This window comes from Rana temporaria, chromosome 5, assembly GCF_905171775.1.
Source record: "Rana temporaria chromosome 5, aRanTem1.1, whole genome shotgun sequence".
Lineage (NCBI taxonomy): Eukaryota > Metazoa > Chordata > Amphibia > Anura > Ranidae > Rana > Rana temporaria.
The window spans coordinates 379,429,539-379,451,697 of NC_053493.1; the positions used below are offsets into that span (position 1 = coordinate 379,429,539).

At 40.0% G+C, this 22,159-nt stretch overlaps 1 protein-coding gene across 1 annotated transcript in view; it reads right to left on the reverse strand.

The window, feature by feature from the left end:
- Positions 1 to 22,159, reverse strand: part of CSMD3 (CUB and Sushi multiple domains 3) — a 173,439-nt gene that overhangs the window by 18,821 nt on the left and 132,459 nt on the right. The window contains exons 16-17 of the mRNA XM_040354643.1: positions 3,856 to 4,029; positions 1,298 to 1,371 (exon numbers count right to left, since the gene is read on the reverse strand). Of these exons, the coding sequence (XP_040210577.1) occupies positions 1,298 to 1,371; positions 3,856 to 4,029 (248 nt within the window). The remainder of the gene's footprint in view (positions 1 to 1,297; positions 1,372 to 3,855; positions 4,030 to 22,159) is intronic.

Here is a 22,159-nt window from a genome sequence, read left to right on the forward strand (position 1 = left end):
AAATATGTAGAAGAATACATATATTAAACTGAGGGAAAAAATTGTTTTTTTATATATTTTTGGGGGATATTTATTAACCACTTCAGCCCCGGACCATATTGCTGCTCAATGACCGGGCCCCTTTTTGCGATTCCACACTGCGTCGCTTTAACTGAGAATTGCGCGGTCGTGTGACGTGGCTCCCACACAAAATTTACGTCCTTTTTTTTCCCACAAATAGAGCTTTCTTTTGGTGGTATTTTATCACCTCTGCGGTTTTTATTTTTTGCGCTATAAACAAAAATAGAGCGACAATTTTGAAAAAAAAATTATATTTTTTACTTTTTGCTGTAATAAATATCCCCAAAAATATTTAAAAAAAAAACAATTTTTTTCCTCAGTTTAGGCCGATAAGTATTCTTCGACAGATTTTTTTGTAAAAAAAAAATCGCAATAAGCGTTTAACGATTGGTTTGCGCAAAAGTTATAGCATCTACAAAATAGGGCATAGTTTTATGGCATTTTAATTAATATATTTTTTTACTAGTAATGGCGGGGATCATCGATTTTTATCGGTACTGCGACATTATGGCGGACACATCGGACACTTTTGACACATTTTTGGGATCATTGGCATTTTTATAGCGATCAGTGCTATAAAAATGCGTTGATTACTATAAAAATGCCACTGACAGGGAAAGGGTTAACACTAGGGGGCGAGGAAGGGGTTAGGTATGTTCCCTGGGTGTGTTCTAACTGAAGGGGGGGTGGACTGACTGAAGGAAATGACAAATCGCTGTTCATACATTGTATGAACAGACGATAGGTAATTTCCCCCCTGACAGGACCTGGAGCTGTGTTTATTCACGAGCGATCGCAGGTGCCCGGCGGCGATCGTGCCCGCCGTGCATGGGAGTCGCCCCTATTGGCTGCTCGGCGAGATGATGTAGATCTATGTGATCTCGCCCAGCAGAGCCGACCTGCCGCCGTAAAACTGTGGCAGCTGGTCGGCAAGCGGTTAAAGCAAAAAGTAAAATATATTGCTTTTATTTCAAAATGGTCACTATTGTTTTTGTTTATAGCACAAAAAATAAAAACCACAGTGGTGATCAAATACCACCATGAGAAAGCTCTATTCTTTTGGAAGGAAAGGGACCTCAATTTTGTTTGGGTGCAACGTTGCACGACCGCGCAATTGTCAGTTAAAGCGAAGCAGTGCCGAATTGCAAAACAATGGTCCTGTCATTGGGCAGCCAAATCCTCCAGGGCTGAAGTGGTTAATATATATTTTATAGCTTTAGAAAATTCAAACACGTACCTGATAGCCATATGTGTTATTTTGGAATCCATGACGAGGCGTGCCTGGGTTGTCACAAGATGTCCATGTGGGCTCTTAGAAACAGAAAGACATGTAAGAAAAACCGCAATACCAAATCGTTGTTTTTTTTTTTTTTTTGAAGATCCATAATCTAAAGTAAAAGTCATAGATTATTTTTATCTAGCATCAGGAAACAGAGAGTTACCTTCTATCCTGATGTTAAAAAGAACAACTTGCTCAAATTCGTTTTCTGTACATCTTAGACACCGAAAAGCCCTTTTAGGTTTTTGTTCCCACTAGTCACTTCTTACCTCTTTTATGTGTAGCTCTTGATTTCATCACATGCTGGAAAATAAGCCCCTGGAATATATAATCTAAAGTACCCCCCAGAAGACTCTCTATATTACCTAGTATGTTTGAACATATTTATAAGAGACCCTATCTACAAAAAAGCCTGCTTCAAATAAAATATATTATTTTCAAAAATATTAAACTTTCACTCTGAATTTCATTTTGCACAAAGACGTTCTGAACTTGTCATATGTACTCCAAAGGGTACACATCTATACTAATAAATGTATATTCTTCAACTTCTTCGTATTTAGCTCAGGTAGCCACTGTAAGCTTGCCAACAAGTGAGCACATAGGGAGCATACCTGCTTTTATCACTTCAGCTCTGGGCCTATTCTGACACTCCCATATATGTAAAAATCAGCAAATTTGTTAGAAAAATACTTGGAACCTCCAAACATTATATATTTTTTTTAACAGAGGCCCTAGGGAATAAAATAGTAATTTTTTCATTTTTTTATGTCACGTGGTGTATGCGCAGCGGTTTTTCAAATGCTTTTTTTTGGGAAAAAATACATTTCGGTGAATTTTAGTGTGCATAAACACAATATAATGTTTAATTTTAGGGTAAAATATAAGAGATGATAGTGGACGGGAGAGTCCGCAAAGGCGGTGGAAGGTGGTGTTGGAGAGGACCTGTAAAAGTGATCCAGCACCTAATTAGCCGCTAGGATCACTTTTACAACAAAGAGCATCATTGGCTGAAATAAAAGCATTCCAGGCATCATCCTAGTATAACCACTTCAACCCCCCTGACGTACCCATAGTGGTTAACATATACAGTATTCTGTATAGGCTCAATTTGCAGAGAATATAAGGGTAAGGAACTTTATTTCCAGCTGTGTGACTTTAAATTCCAAATCTCAAAATTTGGCTCCCAGCAAAAAATTACTTTCACTTTTTTATAAATAAGGATCATTATCCTGATACATATGGCCTCATGCACACTGGATTTATCAAAACTGGCGCAGAGAAAATCTAGAGCAGCTGCACATGGCAACCAATCGCCTTCTATCTTCTGTCTTGTTCAGTTAAGCTTTGAACATGAAAGTTAGAAGCTGATTGGTTGCCATGCACAGCGACTCCAGAAGCTGACTGCTCCAGTTTTGATAAATTCCCCTCTAGGTGTTTAGCCCCAGTGCACAAGGCTCCAATGTATATTTGAGGGCAGAGGGGACAAGTACAACTTCCTGCTTCAAACACTATGAAAAGCTGAATGTGCTGAAACTGGCTGGGACCGAATGGTGCACCTAGCACTAATTATGTTTAGGCCAGTGTGCTTCCAGAGATAAATGCTTGGAAAGAAAGGTCTACATTCTGGGCATTCATCCCTGGGTGCATACTGCTCTAAACGTTCATACATCTAGGTGTACCATCCAGCTACATCAGATGTCAGACTCTCATAGAGTTTCTTAGGCTGCTGGCAATGGGGCTGGATCATACAATTGTGCCCTTCACCCACACCTAAATGCCAGAGCCTCATGCTCCAGGCTAAAGGCTCATTGTCCATGAAGCCATAACCGTGTGAATAAAGTCTATTATGGTATACTATCTTATACACATACACCATTTTGGTCTCAATATGCTATTTCACTTCCCATTATACACTTCCTGTTCCCTCTGAGAATTGCAATAACAGATTGGTGACAGAAGCTCTGATTGGATGTTCAAGCAGGGACAGTCAAGCATGGGCAGCCAATCAGAGCCCTCCTTTCACGCAGATCCTGACTGCCCTTTGCAACGGCTAGCTAACAGAATATAGGGATTAAAGCAACATCCGCTGGAGTCCACCCAATGATGGAGGTAAGTATTTTGTGGTCCTTTTTGTAATTACATCCTCAAGGGACCTAAAGTCTGTTTTACACTTCATGTCAATTTTAAGTTATCACGATACACTCCTTTTTTCAATAGCACATACTGTATAATAGTGATAATCATGAGATATGGTGTGATTTTTTATTTTATTTTTTTGACCAGAACATGAGGTTAAAACATGTCACTGTGAAGTTGATTTACTAGATCTGGAGTGTGCAGTTGTACATGGTAGCCAATCAGCTTCTAGCCTCTAACCTCAGCTTTTTCAATTAAGCTTTGACAAAAAAAGGTGGAAGCTGATTGGTTTCTATGCAAAGTTGCACCAGATTTTGCACTCTCCAGTTTTAGTAAATCATTCCCTGTGTGCCTTGTTAATGCTGAGCATACTTTACCTATACATCGTGGGGGAGAGCCACTCCAAGTTCCATCTGCTTGGCATATCCTAGTTCCAGAACCAACCAAGACGTGGGGTGGACTGCATACAAAAGACACTTCTGATTGGTAAATGAAGCTTTTGCCCTCTCGTTTGCTGTTTGATGGTATCCCAGGATCACCACAAAATTTAGCTGCAGGAGGAAAAAAAAGCGACAATTAAATGCTGCTAAATGTTATCTTTGTTCATACAATAACTGCTACATTTTAGTACAGAAACAGAAATTAAACATGTGCAATTAATTTCATAACAAATCGAAATGCAGTCGAATTTTGCATTTTCCAGACATTCGGATGCATCCGAATAGCTAAGGCTGGGTTCATCCAATACGCAATAGCAGGAGAATGTGAATGGCTCTCTATGGAGCACTAGTAACAAATAACTTGTTTTTTGTTTTTTTTAGATACACAAAATGAAACAAGGCAGCACTTGGTAAAAATCAGCATTGTAAAGGGAAAAACTATTATAGTGAATAGAGAAACAAAACTTTATTTTTTTAGTTTCGGACTTTATGAGAAATGATTATAAACCCTGTTAAGATGTTTTGCCTTCTGTGTCTTGTAGGGGAGATTTTCCTTAATGTTCTGTAGACAAAACAAGTAATGCCCCGTACACACGATCGGAATTTCCGATGGAAAAAGTCTCATGGACTTTTTCCATCGGATTTTCCGATCGTGTGTAGCCCCATCAGATCATCGGATATTGCATTTCGATATTGAGTTTAGATATAGAATTCCGATGGTATTTTTTTCAGCACGTCGTTGTGTTTTACATTACCGCGTTCTGACACAATCGGTTATTTAACCTATGGTGTGTAGGCACGACGGACCATCAGTCAGCTTCATCAGTTAACCTATGACAACGGTCCTTCAGACCGTTGTCCTCTGGTTAACCTGTCGTGTGTACGAGGCTTTAAACAGTAATCACTGAAACAAGTGTCCCCTATTGAATATTCCCTCTGTATTGCCGACAAAGGTTTTAACCCTTCCTTATTTAATTCAAATTAATTAAAACATGTGCCTTTAGATACAACTTAAATGTCTCTAGTAAAACACATTAACTGACTTATAGTTGCATGCTACCTTTTCGTTTTGTTTTTTCCTAACTCTACAGGTCTGTCCTCCCTCTTCCTAAAAAACCTGTGCCGACCTTTAAAACAAAAAAAAAAAATTAAGGGTAGTAAACTTTTTCTTCCTTGTTCTCTGTGACAGCCCTAAGGTGGACCCCCTCTTCATCCCCTTAATAAACCACCAGCACTAATGAAAAGTCTGTAGTAAAACAAATAAATGCACTTTTGTTTTTTTATATATATATATATGTATATACATAGCTATAACTGCAAAAAGGGACCAACCTGAAGGACTTTACCTTCCGGGTATCGCTGCTCCGGCGCTGTGACTCGCCCGAGCAGCGATGACATCACTCCCACGAATGCGCATGGGAGCCGCCACTAACGGCATGATGCTGTTAGTAGCGGCACGCTTAGTTCAAATCCCAACCATGGCACCACCTGCCTGGACTTTGCATGTTCTCCCTGTGCCTGTGTGGGTTTCCTCCGGGTACTCTGATTTCCTCCCACACTCCAAAGACATGCTGGTAGGTTAATTGGCTTCTGTTTAAATTGGCCCTAGTATATGAATGTGAGTTAGGGACCTTAGATTGTAAGCTCTTTGAGGGTAGGGACTGCTGTGAATGTACAATGTATATGTAAAGCGCTGTGTAAATTGACAGTGCTATATAAGTACCTGCAATAATAAAAGGCAGCCAGTTCCTGCTAAACTGTATGACTTTCGGACAGTGTATACCCAGCTTAACAGTGTATGTGTTTTTTGTATTTTTAAAGTCCATTCTTTACAAAATCAAATGCTACATTTAAAAAAAAACTAATTTGCTAATTTTCCTAAGCCGTTTACTAATTTTTTTTTATTTTTTATTCTATACATCTTTTCCCAGCTTTAAACTGGATAAAAGCAACTGATTTCCTATAGGGCATATCTGATCATCTCATCAGTTGTTCATAAGGCATGATAATTACAGTAACATGCAGAAAGTTACTAGAAGAAGAGACTAAAAACCTGTACATGGAATGCTATTATAAATACATGAAAACAACAAGCGTGTAAACTGTTTAGGATCCTAATGGATATGAAATCACTTGCCAGTTTCACATTACCAACTGGCAGCATTTCTAGCAGTATTTTTAGACCATAAATCCCACAGTAGTTACAACAACCACAAATGAGGAATAAATAATTAACAATTCACTATCCCAAGATCCTTGAGTCTAATGTGTATTAAAAATCTATAGTATCTTTAAAAAAAAAAAAATTGGGACTGTATATTGTATAACTGTATATTTAAATGTCATCAGCTTAAAGGGAAACAGTCATATTTTAACATATGCAAGTATCTGAACATTTATTCATAAATTATTTAAATTCTCCAGAATTACTTTTGAAATATTTATATTAACCTCCTTATTAAGCTTAATTGCTTTGTCTGAGTATGATTCTCGATAGTGGCGTACTAAGAGGGGTAGGCACGGGGTACGGGTATGTACTCACTAGGGGTGCTGCTGCCACCTGACTTTTCTTTTTTGTGTTGCATGGTGCTGCATCGCTATCTGCTCTATATTTTGTGTTGCATGGTGCTGCACTGCTATCTGCTATATATTTTGTGTTACATGGTGCTGCGCCGCTACCTGCTATATATTTTGTGTTACATGGTGCTGCGCCACTACCTGCTATATATTTTGTGTTACATGGTGCTGCATCGCTATCTGCTATATATTTTGTGTTGCATGGTGCTGCACTGCTATCTGCTATATATTTTGTGTTACATGGTGCTGCGCCGCTAACTGCTATATATTTTGTGTTGCATGGTGCTGCATCGCTATCTGCTATATATTTTGTGTTACATGGACTGCGCCGCTACCTGCTATACATTTTGTGTTGCATGGTGCTGCACCACTATCTGCTATATATTTTGTGTTGCATGGTGCTGCATCGCTATCTGCTATATATTTTGTGTTGCATGGTGCTGCACTGCTATCTGCTATATATTTTGTGTTGCATGGTGCTGCATCGCTATCTGCTATATATTTTGTGTTACATGGTGCTGCGCCGCTACCTGCTATATATTTTGTGTTGCATGGTGCTGCACCACTATCTGCTATATATTTTGTGTTGCATGGTACTGCACCACTATCTGCTATATATTTTGTGTTGCATGGTGCTGCACCACTATCTGCTATATATTTTGTGTTGCATGGTACTGCACTGCTATCTGCTATATATTGTGTGTTGCATGGTGCTGCACCGGTAACTGCTATATATTTTGTGTTGCTTGGTGCTCCACTGCTATCTGCTATATATTATGTGTTACATGGTGCTGCACCACTATGTGTTGCATGGTGCTGCACCGCTATCTGCTATATATTTTGTGTTGCATGGTGCTACACTGCTATCTGCAATAAATGTTGTGTTACATGGTGCTGCACCGCTATGTGTTACATGGTGCTGCACCGCTATCTGCTCTATATTTTGTGTTACATGGTGCTACACCGGAATCTGCTATATATTTTGTGTTACATGGTGCTGCACTGCTATCTGCTATATATTTTGTGTTACATGGTGCTGCACCGTTATCTGCTATACATTTTGTGTTACATGGTGCTGCACTGCTCTCTTTTCCACTGCTGCACTACAACACAGCTGCTGCTTCAGTGAAATTGCCCAAAATGTTTTGGTATGTTGACGCAATAAGAGTTTCCTTCACTGGAACTAAGAGGCCAAGCCCAACCCCTGAAAAACAACCCCCCACACCATAATCCCCCCTCCACCAAATGATTTGGACCAGTGCACAATGCAAGGTCCATAAAGACATGGATGAGTGAGTTTGGGGTGGAGGAATTTGAATGGCATGCACAGAGTCCTGCCCTCAACCACCCCTTTGGGATGAATTAGTGCAGAGACTGCGAACCAGGGCTTCTCATCCACATCAGTGCTTGACCTCACAAATGCACTTCTGGAACATTCCCAGACACACTCCTAAACCTTATGCACAGCCTTCCTAGAAGAGTTGAAGCTGTTATAGATGCAAAGGGTGGGCCAACTCAATATTGAACCCTACGGACTAAGACTGGGATGCCATCAAAGTTAATGTGCATGTAAAGGCAGGTGTTCCAATACTTTTGGCAATATAGGGCCAGATTCACAGAAGAAATACGCTGGAGTATCTACTGATACTCCGGCGTATTTTCAAATTTCCTGCATCGTATCTTTAGTTTGAATCCTCAAACCAAAATACAACGGCTTTTGGCTTCGATCTGACAGGCGTACGGCTTCATACGCCTTCGGATCGTAGGTGTAATACTTTGGCGCCCGCTAGGTGGAGTTTGCGTAGTTTTCCGCGTCGGGTAAGCTAATTAGCTGTTTACGGCGATTCACAAAGGTACGCGCGGCCGTCGCATTCTCTTACGTCGTCGCTAGTCGGCTTTTTCCGGCGTATAGTTAGAACTGATATTTTGTGGCCTATATTTAGACCTGCCATGTTAAAGTATGGCCGTCCTTCCTGCGTCGAATTTAAATTATTATTTTTTTTTGCGTAAGTCGTCCGTGAATAGGAAAGGACGTAACTCACGTCGACGTTCAAAAAATCACGTCGGTGCGACGTCATTTCGCGCAAAGCACGGCGGGAAATTTCAAAACGGATCATGCGCAGTCGGTTCAGCGCGGGAACGTGCCTAATTTAAATGATCCACGCCCCATTTGAATTAGGCGGGCTTGCACCGGAGGGATTTATGCTACGCCGCCGCAACTTTACAGGCAAGTGCTTTGTGAATCAAGCACTTACCCGTAAAACTTGTGGCGATGTAACGTAAATGCTATACGTTACGCCGCCGCAAATGTACATGAATCTGGCCCATAGTATCTATCTATCGATCTACCTGTATATATATATATATATATATATATACACATACACGCACAAGGATTTTTTTTATTACATTGCTGTTTATTAACCTGCCTGGCGGTCTTCCCGAGTCTGACTCGGGGTTAGATTTTCCTGCTGCGAGCGGAAACCCAGAGTCAGACTCGGGATCGCCTCGCTAGATCCACAGGCACAAGTTACTTACCTTGTCCCTGGATCCAGCGATGCCACCGCGCTGTGTGAGCGAGCGGGACCTCGCTCGATTCACACAGTGCCTCCGTGTGACGCCGATCTCCGTTCCCTGCGACGTTACGACGCACGGGGACGGAGAACGGCGCCAAATTCAAAAAAGTAAACAAACACATTACATACAGTATACTGTAATCTTATAGATTACAGTACTGTATGTAAAAAAAACACACCCCCCTTGTCCCTAGTGGTCTGTCCTGTGTCATGCATGTCATTTTATATAATAAAAACCTTTTTTTCTCCCTGCAAACTGTAGATTGTCCATAGCAACCAAAAGTGTCCCTTTATGTCAAAAATAGTTTTAGATCAGCTAAAAAACAGCGATAATAAATTATAATCACTTGCAGAATTGTGCGATAGCGATTTGTGGGGAAATTCGTCATAAAAAAAAAAAAATAATGACAGCAACAATTCTGCAACTGAGCAAATTTCAGTGATTTTGATTTGATTACATTATTGAATAATTTTTATTATAATTATATTATTATTTGTTATAATTATTTATAATTATTTATTATATTATAATTTATAATTTTGTTTTTAAAAAAATGTCATACCTGGGATGCCTATTAGAATCTTGTTTGGTCAGATTTAAGTGAGTTATTTCTAAAAATTACAGACCTACAATATAAAACGCCAAATTTCCTTGCAAATAATGGTACCGCTTTTAGCATGTTTTTTCTGACAGAATCATACCGCCAGGGAGGTTAATGCTATGCACAACATTTGTAAAAAAAAAGAAAAAGAGGGGGGCAGCTCCTGTCTCTCACAGCCCTATAGCTTATGTAATGTATATCCCTGCTATAGATTATGTAATGTAGATCCCTGCTATAGCTTATGTAATGTATATCCCTGCTATAGCTTATGTAATGTAGATCCCTGCTATAGATTTTGTAATGTATATCACTGCTATACCAGAATAACACACGCGACCCCATCGTCATTCACATATAATTACATTATCTTTATTAACATACAAATAATGTTTGCTCAGCTATTCGTGAATGCACATATATATTTGTTTTATTATTTACAAATCTATCTGCTATATATTTTATGTTGGATGGTGCTGTAGTATTGTATGAAAACTATTTAATACAGATACAATATCTTTGTACTCTCTAAAAAGTGATTTACTTTTGTATGCCTTCTTGAAATGTATATTTAAATTTTTTCTATGCAAATTTAATAAAAACAGATTAAACGTAAAAATAAAGGTGGCTACCTTAATATAATGCACATCAGCTTGTGCTGGTGAACGCATCATGCAGATATGAAGCTGGCCTTGCAATAAAACATTTTGTAAGATATGCTTTAGTGATTATTTATTGAGCAATTATTTACTAAAACTGTAGTGTTGTAAATTTCCTTTAACAAGCAGCAGTACACCCAGAGGATGCCACAAGTATCCCTTGGAGTACACGTACCACTGCCCAGTACGCAGCATGTTTTGGAAAAGTCTCTGCCCATTTGAGAATAGAACTGATAGAGCAATCATGCTGAGACTAATATATTTTAGACAGATTTTAATTAGACAGTGAAGACTAGATCGGTCATTTGGCTTTTGTCTGTTGTCAAACTCGACTTGTATTTAATAGTGTCCTGTGGAGACCATCCTAAAAACATGACCAAATAAGACTGCAAATTTGAGTCATTTAATTCACTCTGGTTTTATGTCTTTTGTGCCGCAGTGGGAAACATGTTAAAATGTATATTGGAAAATGTAACTGCCACAGAATTAGTTTAATATAAAAAAGTTTAGAGAATGAAAATTCTGCTAGTGTTTCCAAAGGTATTAGTAAGCTACCTAAAGGTATGAAATTCAGGATTTATGTTGAGAAAAACCCAGTGGAAGAATCTGCTCACTCTAGTAACCACTAAAACTAAGCTGATAAATTTTAACAAGGATTGTACAGTGAAATTACTGATTTAAGCACCTTTATGGTAGGAGCATCAAGTATTTAAATCAGAAATTCACATTTTAAAGTGTAATAAAGCTCTGGAAGCTGAGCCCTTAAAAGGCAACAGAGGGCAAACAATAGTACTTAGGCACACTCACATACTAGGGATGAGCTCCCAGTTTGGGCATTAGTCTGAATGTCAGACTTTTAGCCCATTCAGCAGGAACCAAACATAATATTAAGTCGTGCCAATGAATTGTGCTGTGCTATTACAAATAAACTTCACAATATACTGTACATACAATGATAAAAATTCAAACATACAATAGAAATTCAACTCTTATGCCCCATACACATGCAGGATTTCCGACGGGAAAAGTTCCCGTCAGAAACCCCAAGGGGAAAGCCGAGAACCTGCTCTGGCAGTCTTTCCCCCTACACACAGCCGATTTTCCCGACAGGAAAACTGCAATGGAACTTTGGTCGGGAACCCCGGCCGCATGTATGCTCTATCACAGTTTTCCTTATAGGAAAACTGTCAAAAACCACCGGTAGGAAAAGAGAGCTGGTTCTCTTTTTTTGTCTGGAGGTTTTTGGGCAGTTTTTCCATCTGAAAAAATGTGAGGAGCATACACGGCCAAGATTCCCGCCCAAAAGCACTCCTCTCAGTTTTCCCGTTGGGAATACCAGCCGTGTATACGAGGCTAAAGTGTAAACTGAATGTGACTTCTAAAGTGCAACAGTGAAGTACTCAAAATGAACACAAGATGGCAGTCAAAACTCCAAAGTCCACTGCATATTCCAACGCGGATGCCCTGATAAAGTCACATGACTCATGGCGACAGGATTGGCCGACAGCAACAACCAGGAAGTGATGCATTTGACGAGCTTTGTGCTCGTGGAGATTTACTTGCTTAATGTGTTACCTTTTACAATTTTTATGGAATAACATTTTAAAAACATACTGCACTATTTGGGCATATTTCTCCCTCCCCCTGCTGATTCGGTTGGGGTGCATGTGTAAGCGGAGTATATAAGAGCCATCAGCTACTATTATTGATTGTTGGATCTATACAAGAAGGAAACCCCCCCCCACCCCCAGGCTACTTGATCGACCAGGCACCCAAGAAAGGACCCACAGAGGATACCAGACCATCACTATATTTCAATGTTGTTACCTTACAGCGGTGAGGTAAGAGGCTACCCCTTCTAGAGGTGTCACTGCATGGAAAAAAGAGATACCCACCACACCTGTGTTGTTTGCACGATAAAAATTGGGACGATAACGTTTTCACTACTATTAAATTTAGACATCATCACTATTGCACTTTATGTATCCATCAAGCACTTTGTGATTTTATAGTCTGGCTTACTGTATTTATTTTTACTGGACGTGTATTTCATTATTGAATTTTAAAGCAAAGTTCCAGGCTTTTTTTGTCGAAGAGTCTGGTATGGAATTTAAGGTGGGGTCTATGCCTTTTTTGTGTGTGGGGGCCTGCTTGACGTCCATACAAGGCCCTCATCAAGGTTAAGGTTTTTTTGCATGGTGTTCCCCATTTAAATCTATAAATGACTCCTATCATAGAAGAAGGGAATCCCCAGCCATTTTTTTTTTACAAACAGAAGTAAGCAGCTGGATATGTTAGCCCTTTTTTTGTTTACAGATATGCCACTTCACAGGGATACGCCACTTCACAGGCAGGTTTAAGGGCATTCTTCAGGCATGTTATTTAAAGGAACTCAGCATTTTTTATGTTTTACTTTCATTATTACATTTTCTGCTCTCTGCCAAATCAAATATTTATTTATTTATTTTTGCTTTGGTACATATTCCCTAGGGCAGTGCACAGCCTCCCTATGTCAATGATAGCCTAGAATATAGCGAGAACTGATTTATTTTCAATTTGGCTTCCATTGGCTTAAATAGGGATTGCCAAGATCAAGAAGTACTCTGCTATTTTCTGGAGGTATTCAAGATAAAATGTAAATTTTTTCAGGTTACTGCTTAGGCAAAATTATTATTTTTAAATGTTCGCTCAACATAGCAATTCTTTATTTTTATTTTAATTTTCAGTTTATATACACTTTAAAATATTGAATATCCTTTTGAAAGTAGATCAACATATTAAAGCTTATATGAGATTTTAGATATTGGGTGGCTTACCTTTACTTCAGACTATATTGTGCTGCAGTAATGGATGGACTTTACTTTGCAATGTGACTCAGGGGGGGACCACAGCCTATTTATTTTAAATAGCTGCTAACACAATGTGGTACACAGGCGCTTTGTGTATGTGCATTTAGATGTTATTCTAAATAAATAGCAATGCACATGAACAACACATTGCAGTACACTGCTGTAAAGTACGTGGAATGACACCTATTTTGTATGAATGGACTCTTATGCCGCATACACACAACCGTTTTTCGGGTTGTAAAAAATGAAATTTTCAGGCTCTAGAAAAAACGAAGTGTTTTTCAACCCAATCATTAAAATGGCCTTGCCTACACACGATCGTGAAAAAAAAAATGCTCTAGCAAAGCGCGGTGACGTACAACATGTACGACGGCACTATAAAGGGGAAGTTCTATTCGGATGACGCCACCCTTTGGGCTGCTTTAGCTGATTTTGTGTTAGTAAAAGACAATTTGCGATTTTCTGTCTTTTACAGCGTGATGAATGTGCTTACTCCAATACGAACGGTAGTTTTACCAGAACGAGCGCTCCCGTCTCATAACTTGCTTCTGAGCATGCATGGATTTTTCACGTCATTAAAGCCCACACACGACCATTTTTTACAACCCGAAAAACGACAACGTTAAAAACATCATAAAAAAATAGAGCATGTTCGAATTTTTTTTTGCCAGTTTTTCAGAACCCGAAAAATGCTCTGAAGCCCACACACGATCGTTTTTAATAAAAATAAAAAAAAACATTAATTTTTTACAACCCGAAAAACGGTCGTGTGTACGCGGCATTAGTCATTGCCATAAGTATATTTCGAAAACATTACCAAACTACCAGAAAGCATCAACTTTCCATTTGGATAGTCTGGAGGGTCTAATGAGTCCCAAAACTCAAGATATTTATATTTATAAAGCACACAACATGACTATAATAGGACCCTGCAGAAATGTTGATACTCATTTCCCATATAAATGTATTTTTGCAAATTTGCTGTTCATTATCAGTTAACTTTAAAGGGGTTATAAAGGTTTGTTTTTATTTTCAAAATAGGTTCCTTTAAGCTAGTGCATTGTTGGTTCACTTACCTTTCCATTCGATTTCTCTTCTACATGTTTTTTTTCTTTGTCTGAAATTCTCACTTCCTGTTTCTCCTCAGTAAGCTTGCCCCCATCATCCAAGCTGTTCTGGCTGGGGGTTAGTCAGCCAGAACAGCTTACTGAGAAGGAACAGGAAGTGAGAAATTCAGATAAAGAAAAAAAACATTTAGAAGGGAAATCGGAGGAAAAGGTAAGTGAACCAACAATGCACTAGCTTAAATGAACCTATTTAGAAAGTAAAAACCTAACCTTTACAACCCCTTTAACTACTTCCCGACCTGCCGCCGCAATTCTACGGCAGCAGGTTGGCTCCCCTGCACGAGAGTCCGTACAATAACGTCGGCTCTCTTAGCACGCCCCCCACTCGGCCCTGACAGCCACCCGGGTGCCCAGCACGAGCGATCGCCGCCGGGCACCTGCGATTGCTCGTTACAGAGCGAGGACCGGGAGCTGTGTGTGTAAACACACAGCTCCCGGTCCTGTCAGGGGGAGAAATGCGATCAGTCATTTCCCCTAGTGAAGCCACCCCCCCTACAGTTAGAACACACCCAGGGAACATACTTAACCCCTTCCCCGCCCCCTAGTGTTAACCCCTTCCCTGCCAGTGGCATTTTTATAGTAATCCAATGCATTTTTATAGCACTGATCGCTATAAAAATGACAATGGTCCCAAAAATGTGTCAAAAGTGTCCGCCATAATGTTGCAGTACCGAAAAAAAAACGCTGATCGCCGCCATTACTAGTAAAAAATAAATATTAATAAAAATGCCATAAAACTACCCCCTATTTTGTAAACTCTATAACTTTTGCGCAAACCAATCAATAAACATTTATTGCGATTTTTTTTACGAAAAATATGTAGAAGAATACGTATCGGTCTAAACTGAGGAAAACATTTTTTTTATATATTTTTGGGGGATATTTATTATGGTAAAAAGTAAAAAATATTCATTTTTTTCAAAATTGTCGCTCTATTTTTGTTTATAGCGCAAAAACTAAAACCCGCAGAGGTGATCAAATACCACCAAAAGAAAGCTCTACGACCGCGCAATTGTCAGTTAAAGCGACGCAGTGCCAATTCGCAAAAAGTGCTCTGGTCTTTGACCAGCAATATGGTACGGGTGTTAAGTGGTTAAAGATAAACAATTCAACAAGCAAAACTCATCATTTATTATTAATAATTAAATCTATCTATTGGCATGATATAAAAATATCCTGCATCAATACACCCTAAAAAAAATCATCTTAATGGATACATCAACAACCAATAGTTGTATACAGTGTAGGGAGAAAAAAAATGGAAGATACGTGGAAATTTTAACAAATTACAGCCAGAAAGGAAAATGTGTAGAGACCTAACATTAGTCCATACATTATTAGCCCATACATTTATGATTTCCTCTTGATGAACAGAGCTCAATTAAGCCTAAATGCCCAGACCAATTTCAGTATGTGCTCATTAACCTGGCTATAACTCTATGACTAATTTCCCTACTTAAAATACTGTTTTCTTGTTTTCAATGATATTTAAGGCTTTTATCAAGTATGTTGTAGTGAATACGCTCATTATGTTTGTTATTATCATAAGCAGATAATGTTTAAAATGCATTTCAGTTAATTTTACACATAGGCCCGGATTCACAAAGCACTTACGCCGACGTATCTGTGCGCCTAAAAGCAGGCTTCAACCCGCCAACGTAACTTGCCTATGCCGGCGTAGCGTGGGCGCACATTTATGATGGTAGCTCCCATTGTTTAGCTATTCAAATATGCAAATGAGGGAAATACGGCGATTCACGAACGTAAGTGCGCCCGATGCAGGCTATGCGATGTGCGCTTAAGTTTTACGTCCGGCGTAAAGTTATGCCCCATAAAGCAGGTGTAACCCAGCAGCAGACATGCACAGGTCTGCACCAGGGAACTCAAGCCGGTGTATTTTACGTTATTTACATTGGTCGTGTGTCTGGCTGGGCGTATGTTACGTTCATGGCGTACGCAGTGATCCGGCGTATCTTAGGCAGTTGTTCCGACGTGGTTGTGAGCATGCGCAGAGGGATGCGTCCACGTCCCGGCGCATGCGCAATTTGTGATACGTATCTGTCTGGCGCTTGGCCCATCATTTGCATGGGGTCACGCCTCCCTGTGAATCTGGGCCAAACATTTTTTAGCCTCTCTAAAATAGGACTATAACTAGAAAGGACAGGGGGAGTTAAAGTGATTGCAAACCCATATTTTTTTAAAATAACAAACATCCTATTAACTCGCTCTGTGCAATGGTTTTGCAAAGATCAGCCCCAATCCTCCTATTCTCAGGACCCCCACCGGCGCCCTTGTCTCATCCTCCCTGCCGAGAGCCCATGATAACAAGTAGGAATGAGCCAAACACCCCCCCCCCCCCCCCCGGTTTGATTCGCAGCAGAACATGCGAACAAGCAAAGCATTTGTTTGAACACGCAAACACCGTTAAAATCTATGGGACACAAACATGAAAAATCAAAAGTGCTAATTTTAAAGGCTAATATGCAAGTTATTGTCATAAAAAGTGTCCTGACCCAGGGGACAGGTATTAATGCAAAAAAAAAAAAGTTTTAAAAACTGACTTTTTTTCTGGAGCAGTGATTTTAAAAATGCTTAAAGTGAAACAATAAAAGTGAAATATTCCTTTACATTTCGAACCTGGGGGGTGTCTATAGTATGCCTGTAAAGTAGCGCATGTTTCCCATGCTTAGAAAAGTCCCTGCAGCAAAATTACATTTCTAAAGGAAAAAAAGTAATTTAAAACTACTCGCGGCTATAATGAATTACCGGGTCCCGGCAAGACAGATAAAAGTAATTAAAAAAAAAACAGTATGGGTTCCCACCTTAGTCCATGTCCAAGCCCTTTGGGTCTGGCATGAATATTAAGGGGAACCCCTGACCAAAAAAAAGCGTGGGGCTCCCCCCCAAATCCCATATAAGGCCCTTAAGGTCGGGTTTGGATATTAAGGGGAACCCTGCGTCATTTTTTTTTAAATAGGGTGGGGTTCCCCTTACAATTCATACCAGACCTGAAAGGTCTGGTATGGATCTTTGAGGGAACCCCAGACCACATGCCCTCAATATCACAGGAAACCCGTGATGCGCCAGAGGGGGCAGGTCACCCGTACACGTCATTGGGTAACCCTGGGCTTTCTCCTTGCATCAGAGAGGGGGCAAGGTCACCCTTGCATGTAACGGGTGGTCCCGCCTCAGTTATAAAAGAGCTGTCTCACCAAGCAAGCGTCATTCGGCCGGGCGCCTCCTATGAGGCGGTATCGTTCCTAGCGTTGTTTTTTTCTCAGTATAGCTCGAGACAGGATTACATCGTTGGAATCTTTTTTTTTTTTTTTTTTAATAAAGGACTTGACCCAAACTGTCTGCTGTGGTTTTTAAAATGTTGACACTTCTTTTGTGAAATGGTAGGGGTACAATGTACCCCGTTACCAATTCACATTGGAGGGGGCTGGAGCTGGAGTTCCCCTTTGTTAAAGGGGGCTTCCAGATTCTGATAAGCCCCCCGCCCGCAGAACGTCACAACCACCAGGCAAGGGTTGTGGGGATGAGGCCCTTGTCCCCATCAACATGGGGACATCCTCCCCATGTTGAGGGCAGGTGGCCTGGTATGGTTCAGCTCTCATCCCCCCTCTTTTCCTGCAGCCTGTCAGGTTGTGTGCTTGGATAAGGGTCTGGTATGGATTTTTGGAACCCCATGTAATTTTTTTAAATGGCGCGGGGTTCCCCTTAATATCCATACCAGACCTGAAGGGCCTGATATGAAACTTGGAGGGACCCCCACGCTTTTTTTTAAAATGTTGGTTCGGGGTTCCCCTTAATATTCATACCAGACCCAAAGGGCCTGGTAATGGACTAAGGGGGAACCCATGCTGTTTTTTTTCAATGACTTGTATCTGTATTTCTGGTACCCAACAATTCATTATAGCCGCGAGTAATTTTAAATTACTTTTTTTCCTAGAGAAATGTCAACTTTTTTTTGCCTTGATACATGTCCCCTGGGGCAGGACCCAGGTCCCCAAACACTTTTTAAAACAATAACTTGCATATTAACCTTGTTGACAAATAACGCTTCTTCTGGAGCGTAAAGGTCCAGTGTTAAACCAAGCAAAATGCGTGGACCACAAAAGAACAAGAAACAGAGCCAGTGGCAGGCATAACCCCCATATGATTACAAGTAGAAATGGGGATACACAACAAAGGGTTATTATATATGGATATCCAACATTTATTGATGATAGAAATGTCATCTCCCTATAGAAAAAAAGTGTAACAATGCATTTGTCTGAGAAAAAAGCACCAGCTCTATATATCCCCGATCATGTGCAGCCTCAATCTCCCATGCAGTATCCTGGGTTCTTCCTAATATAATTAGGGAAGATCCACCAAGGTAGCCTTACCCTAGGGCCTCATTTACCTCTGTATGGTCAGCTCTGCTCCTCACTGACTTGCTGCAAGACCTCCACTGAAAATGACCAGTGGGTCTGAACCTATTACTACCATTGACACTAACGATGAGACACCATTCCTTCAACTGATACCAACAGTGAGGCATAATTTCTCTAACTGACACCAAAGATTGGGCTCTATTTCTCCCAGTGACATTAAGGATGGGGCACTGTTCCTCCCATTGAAGCCAATGATGTGGCACTATTTCTCCCACTGACACCAATGATGGAGCACTATTCCTCCCACTAACACTAAGGATGGAGTCCTGTTCCTCCCACTGACACCAAGGATGGGGCACTATTCCTACTCTTACTAACCACAGGCAATCCATGTTTTGTTTCACTCCCTCCGACTACCAAGCCTGAGGCTTTGTTACTTCCACTGGCCACAGTTTGGCCCGCCTAAAGTCTAATGGACAGTAAACTGGCCCTTTGTTTAGAGTCTGGAGACCCCTGGTCTAATCCTTACAAATGACAAAAATGTACAAGGAAGAAAAGACATTACAAAAAGACAAGTTTCAAGATAACCTCCCACATAGATATACCACCAATGGTTATAGGTCTTCTCAAGGTCTGAAATAATAAATACAAACTAGAGTTTTACATCCTTAATTGGGTTATATTTCCAATGGCCTGGCAGGCAGTAATACATCCTCTTTGTTCAGGAGAAATTAAACTGATAAATACCTCATTGTGTAGTGAGGTGAGGGGCGCTATATCAAAATAGTGGATGCGTGTCACAATGTGCGTTTGAGTAGTACACAGTGTAACTGTGTGCCCAAATCTATGTGAAAAACCAAACAGATTATAGTTTAAACTCTATAAGTACAATAGTGCCAAATGCTGTGGAAAAAAATAAAAAATAAAAAAAAAATAAAATTAAATTAAAAGAATGTCCAGCAAATAAATAGTTAAGTGCAAAATGGATCCAGTGTTGTATCAAGTCCAGGTGCAAAATGCAAATAATCCAATCCCAAATCGCAGGGAAAAGTGCAAATGCTAAAGTGCTTGTGAATCATCAAAATAGCCAAAGTGCGAGAAAGAAGTGATCCGCCTTCACCTATAGGTCACCAGAATAATAATGGATGGCTCCTTACCACACGGTGTTGACCAGATTACTTAAAATATGGTCAATCAGGCTTGTTTTAAATGAGGATCAGCAGGGTCTCATTGGATTCCAATGTCAGCGATTGCAGCAAATGGTGTACCAAGAAAGGAGAAGAGATACCACCATAGTGTAAAACCATTTAATATCCAAAAGTTAAAATTACAATGCCAAATGGCCTCTTACTGTTGCTGGTGCCCGTTCCCGGCACTGAGGCTGTAGGTGGTGGGGATAGTAAGACAAGATAAGAGATGGCCGCGTCCTGGTCCACTAGCGTGCGTTCCACCGCTAGTTGTCCATCAACCAGTGAGACCGGAAGTGCGTGGCTATGCGTGCGCGCTTGGATACCGCCTCGATGTCACGTTTCAGTTAAACCGTCTTCAGGAAGCGTCCTGAAGACGGTTTAACTGAAACGTGACGTCGAGGCGGTATCCAAGCGCGCACGCATAGCCACGCACTTCCGGTCTCACTGGTTGATGGACAACTAGCGGTGGAACGCACGCTAGTGGACCAGGACGCGGCCATCTCTTATCTTGTCTTACTATCCCCACCACCTACAGCCTCAGTGCCGGGAACGGGCACCAGCAACAGTAAGAGGCCATTTGGCATTGTAATTTTAACTTTTGGATATTAAATGGTTTTACACTATGGTGGTATCTCTTCTCCTTTCTTGGTACACCATTTGCTGCAATCGCTGACATTGGAATCCAATGAGACCCTGCTGATCCTCATTTAAAACAAGCCTGATTGACCATATTTTAAGTAATCTGGTCAACACCGTGTGGTAAGGAGCCATCCATTATTATTCTGGTGACCTATAGGTGAAGGCGGATCACTTCTTTCTCGCACTTTGGCTATTTTGATGATTCACAAGCACTTTAGCATTTGCACTTTTCCCTGCGATTTGGGATTGGATTATTTGCATTTTGCACCTGGACTTGATACAACACTGGATCCATTTTGCACTTAACTATTTATTTGCTGGACATTCTTTTAATTTAATTTTATTTATTTTTTTTTTTTTTTTTTTTTTTATTTATTTTTTTTTTTTCCACAGCATTTGGCACTATTGTACTTATAGAGTTTAAACTATAATCTGTTTGGTTTTTCACATAGATTTGGGCACACAGTTACACTGTGTACTACTCAAACGCACATTGTGACACGCATCCACTATTTTGATATAGCGCCCCTCACCTCACTACACAATATATGCAAGTCAGTCACCTGATTTTATTTGGGAGCAGCTTCACTCAGTTAGTCACTTGATTTATCAAGTATATAATTTAGTGTAATTCATTTGGCGCGAGATTTATTTTTCCTGTGTGATAAATACCTCAGCCAACTTAACTGCAATGATCAAATGAGTTAAATGTCCAATATTCATTACAAATATGAGTTTATAATATTTGCACAATCTACAGCCAATGATGGATTTGGGGACCAAACCATTGTTGGCAAAAACTGTTCACTGACTAATTTAGTTATAACTGGGCTATTTTATTTGGTTAAAATATATATATTTTTAATTGGCTTAAATCATTAAAGTAATGCAGAATTTATTAAAGCCAAAATCTAACTAAAACCTTTTAGCTTGTTTTGGGAAAGGTGGTGGTGGTGGGGGGTTAAACGTTCTGTCAGGTATTTAATGTTGTTTGTAATGGGAGTTTTTCTCTTTACTTATCTTCTGATGACTATATATAAATTGTATATGGAATATTTACATTAAAACCAATGACATTACCCAAAGAGAAACAACAATTATATGACTTTGGATTGCCTTTCTAATTGAAGGGCTATATGGGGCTTTCAGAACACATAGATAGAATAGGGAGGGGAAGGAGCCACTACTCTGGCCTATTTAGTTGTAAACTTAAAATTAAAGTATTGAAATGCCGCCTTTGCTTATAAACTATACATATATATATATATATATATATATATATATATATATATATATATATATATATATATACACACTAATCAGCAATAACATTATGACCACTGACAGGTAAAGAGAATAACATTGATTATCTCATGGCAGCGGCATCTGGAAGTGAGTGGTGTATATTAGGCAGCAAGTGAAAATGTTGTGTTGTATTAAAGGCAGAAAAAAATGGGCAAGCGTAACGATTTGAGTGGCTTTGACAAGGGCCAAATTGCAATGGCTGGACAACTGGATCAGAGTGTCTCCAAAACTGTAGCTGTTGTGGGATGTTCCCAGTCTTCAATGCTCAGGAATTTTAATAAGTGGTCCAAGGAAAGAATACTGGTGAACTGGCAACAGGGTCATGGGCGGCCAATGGTCAT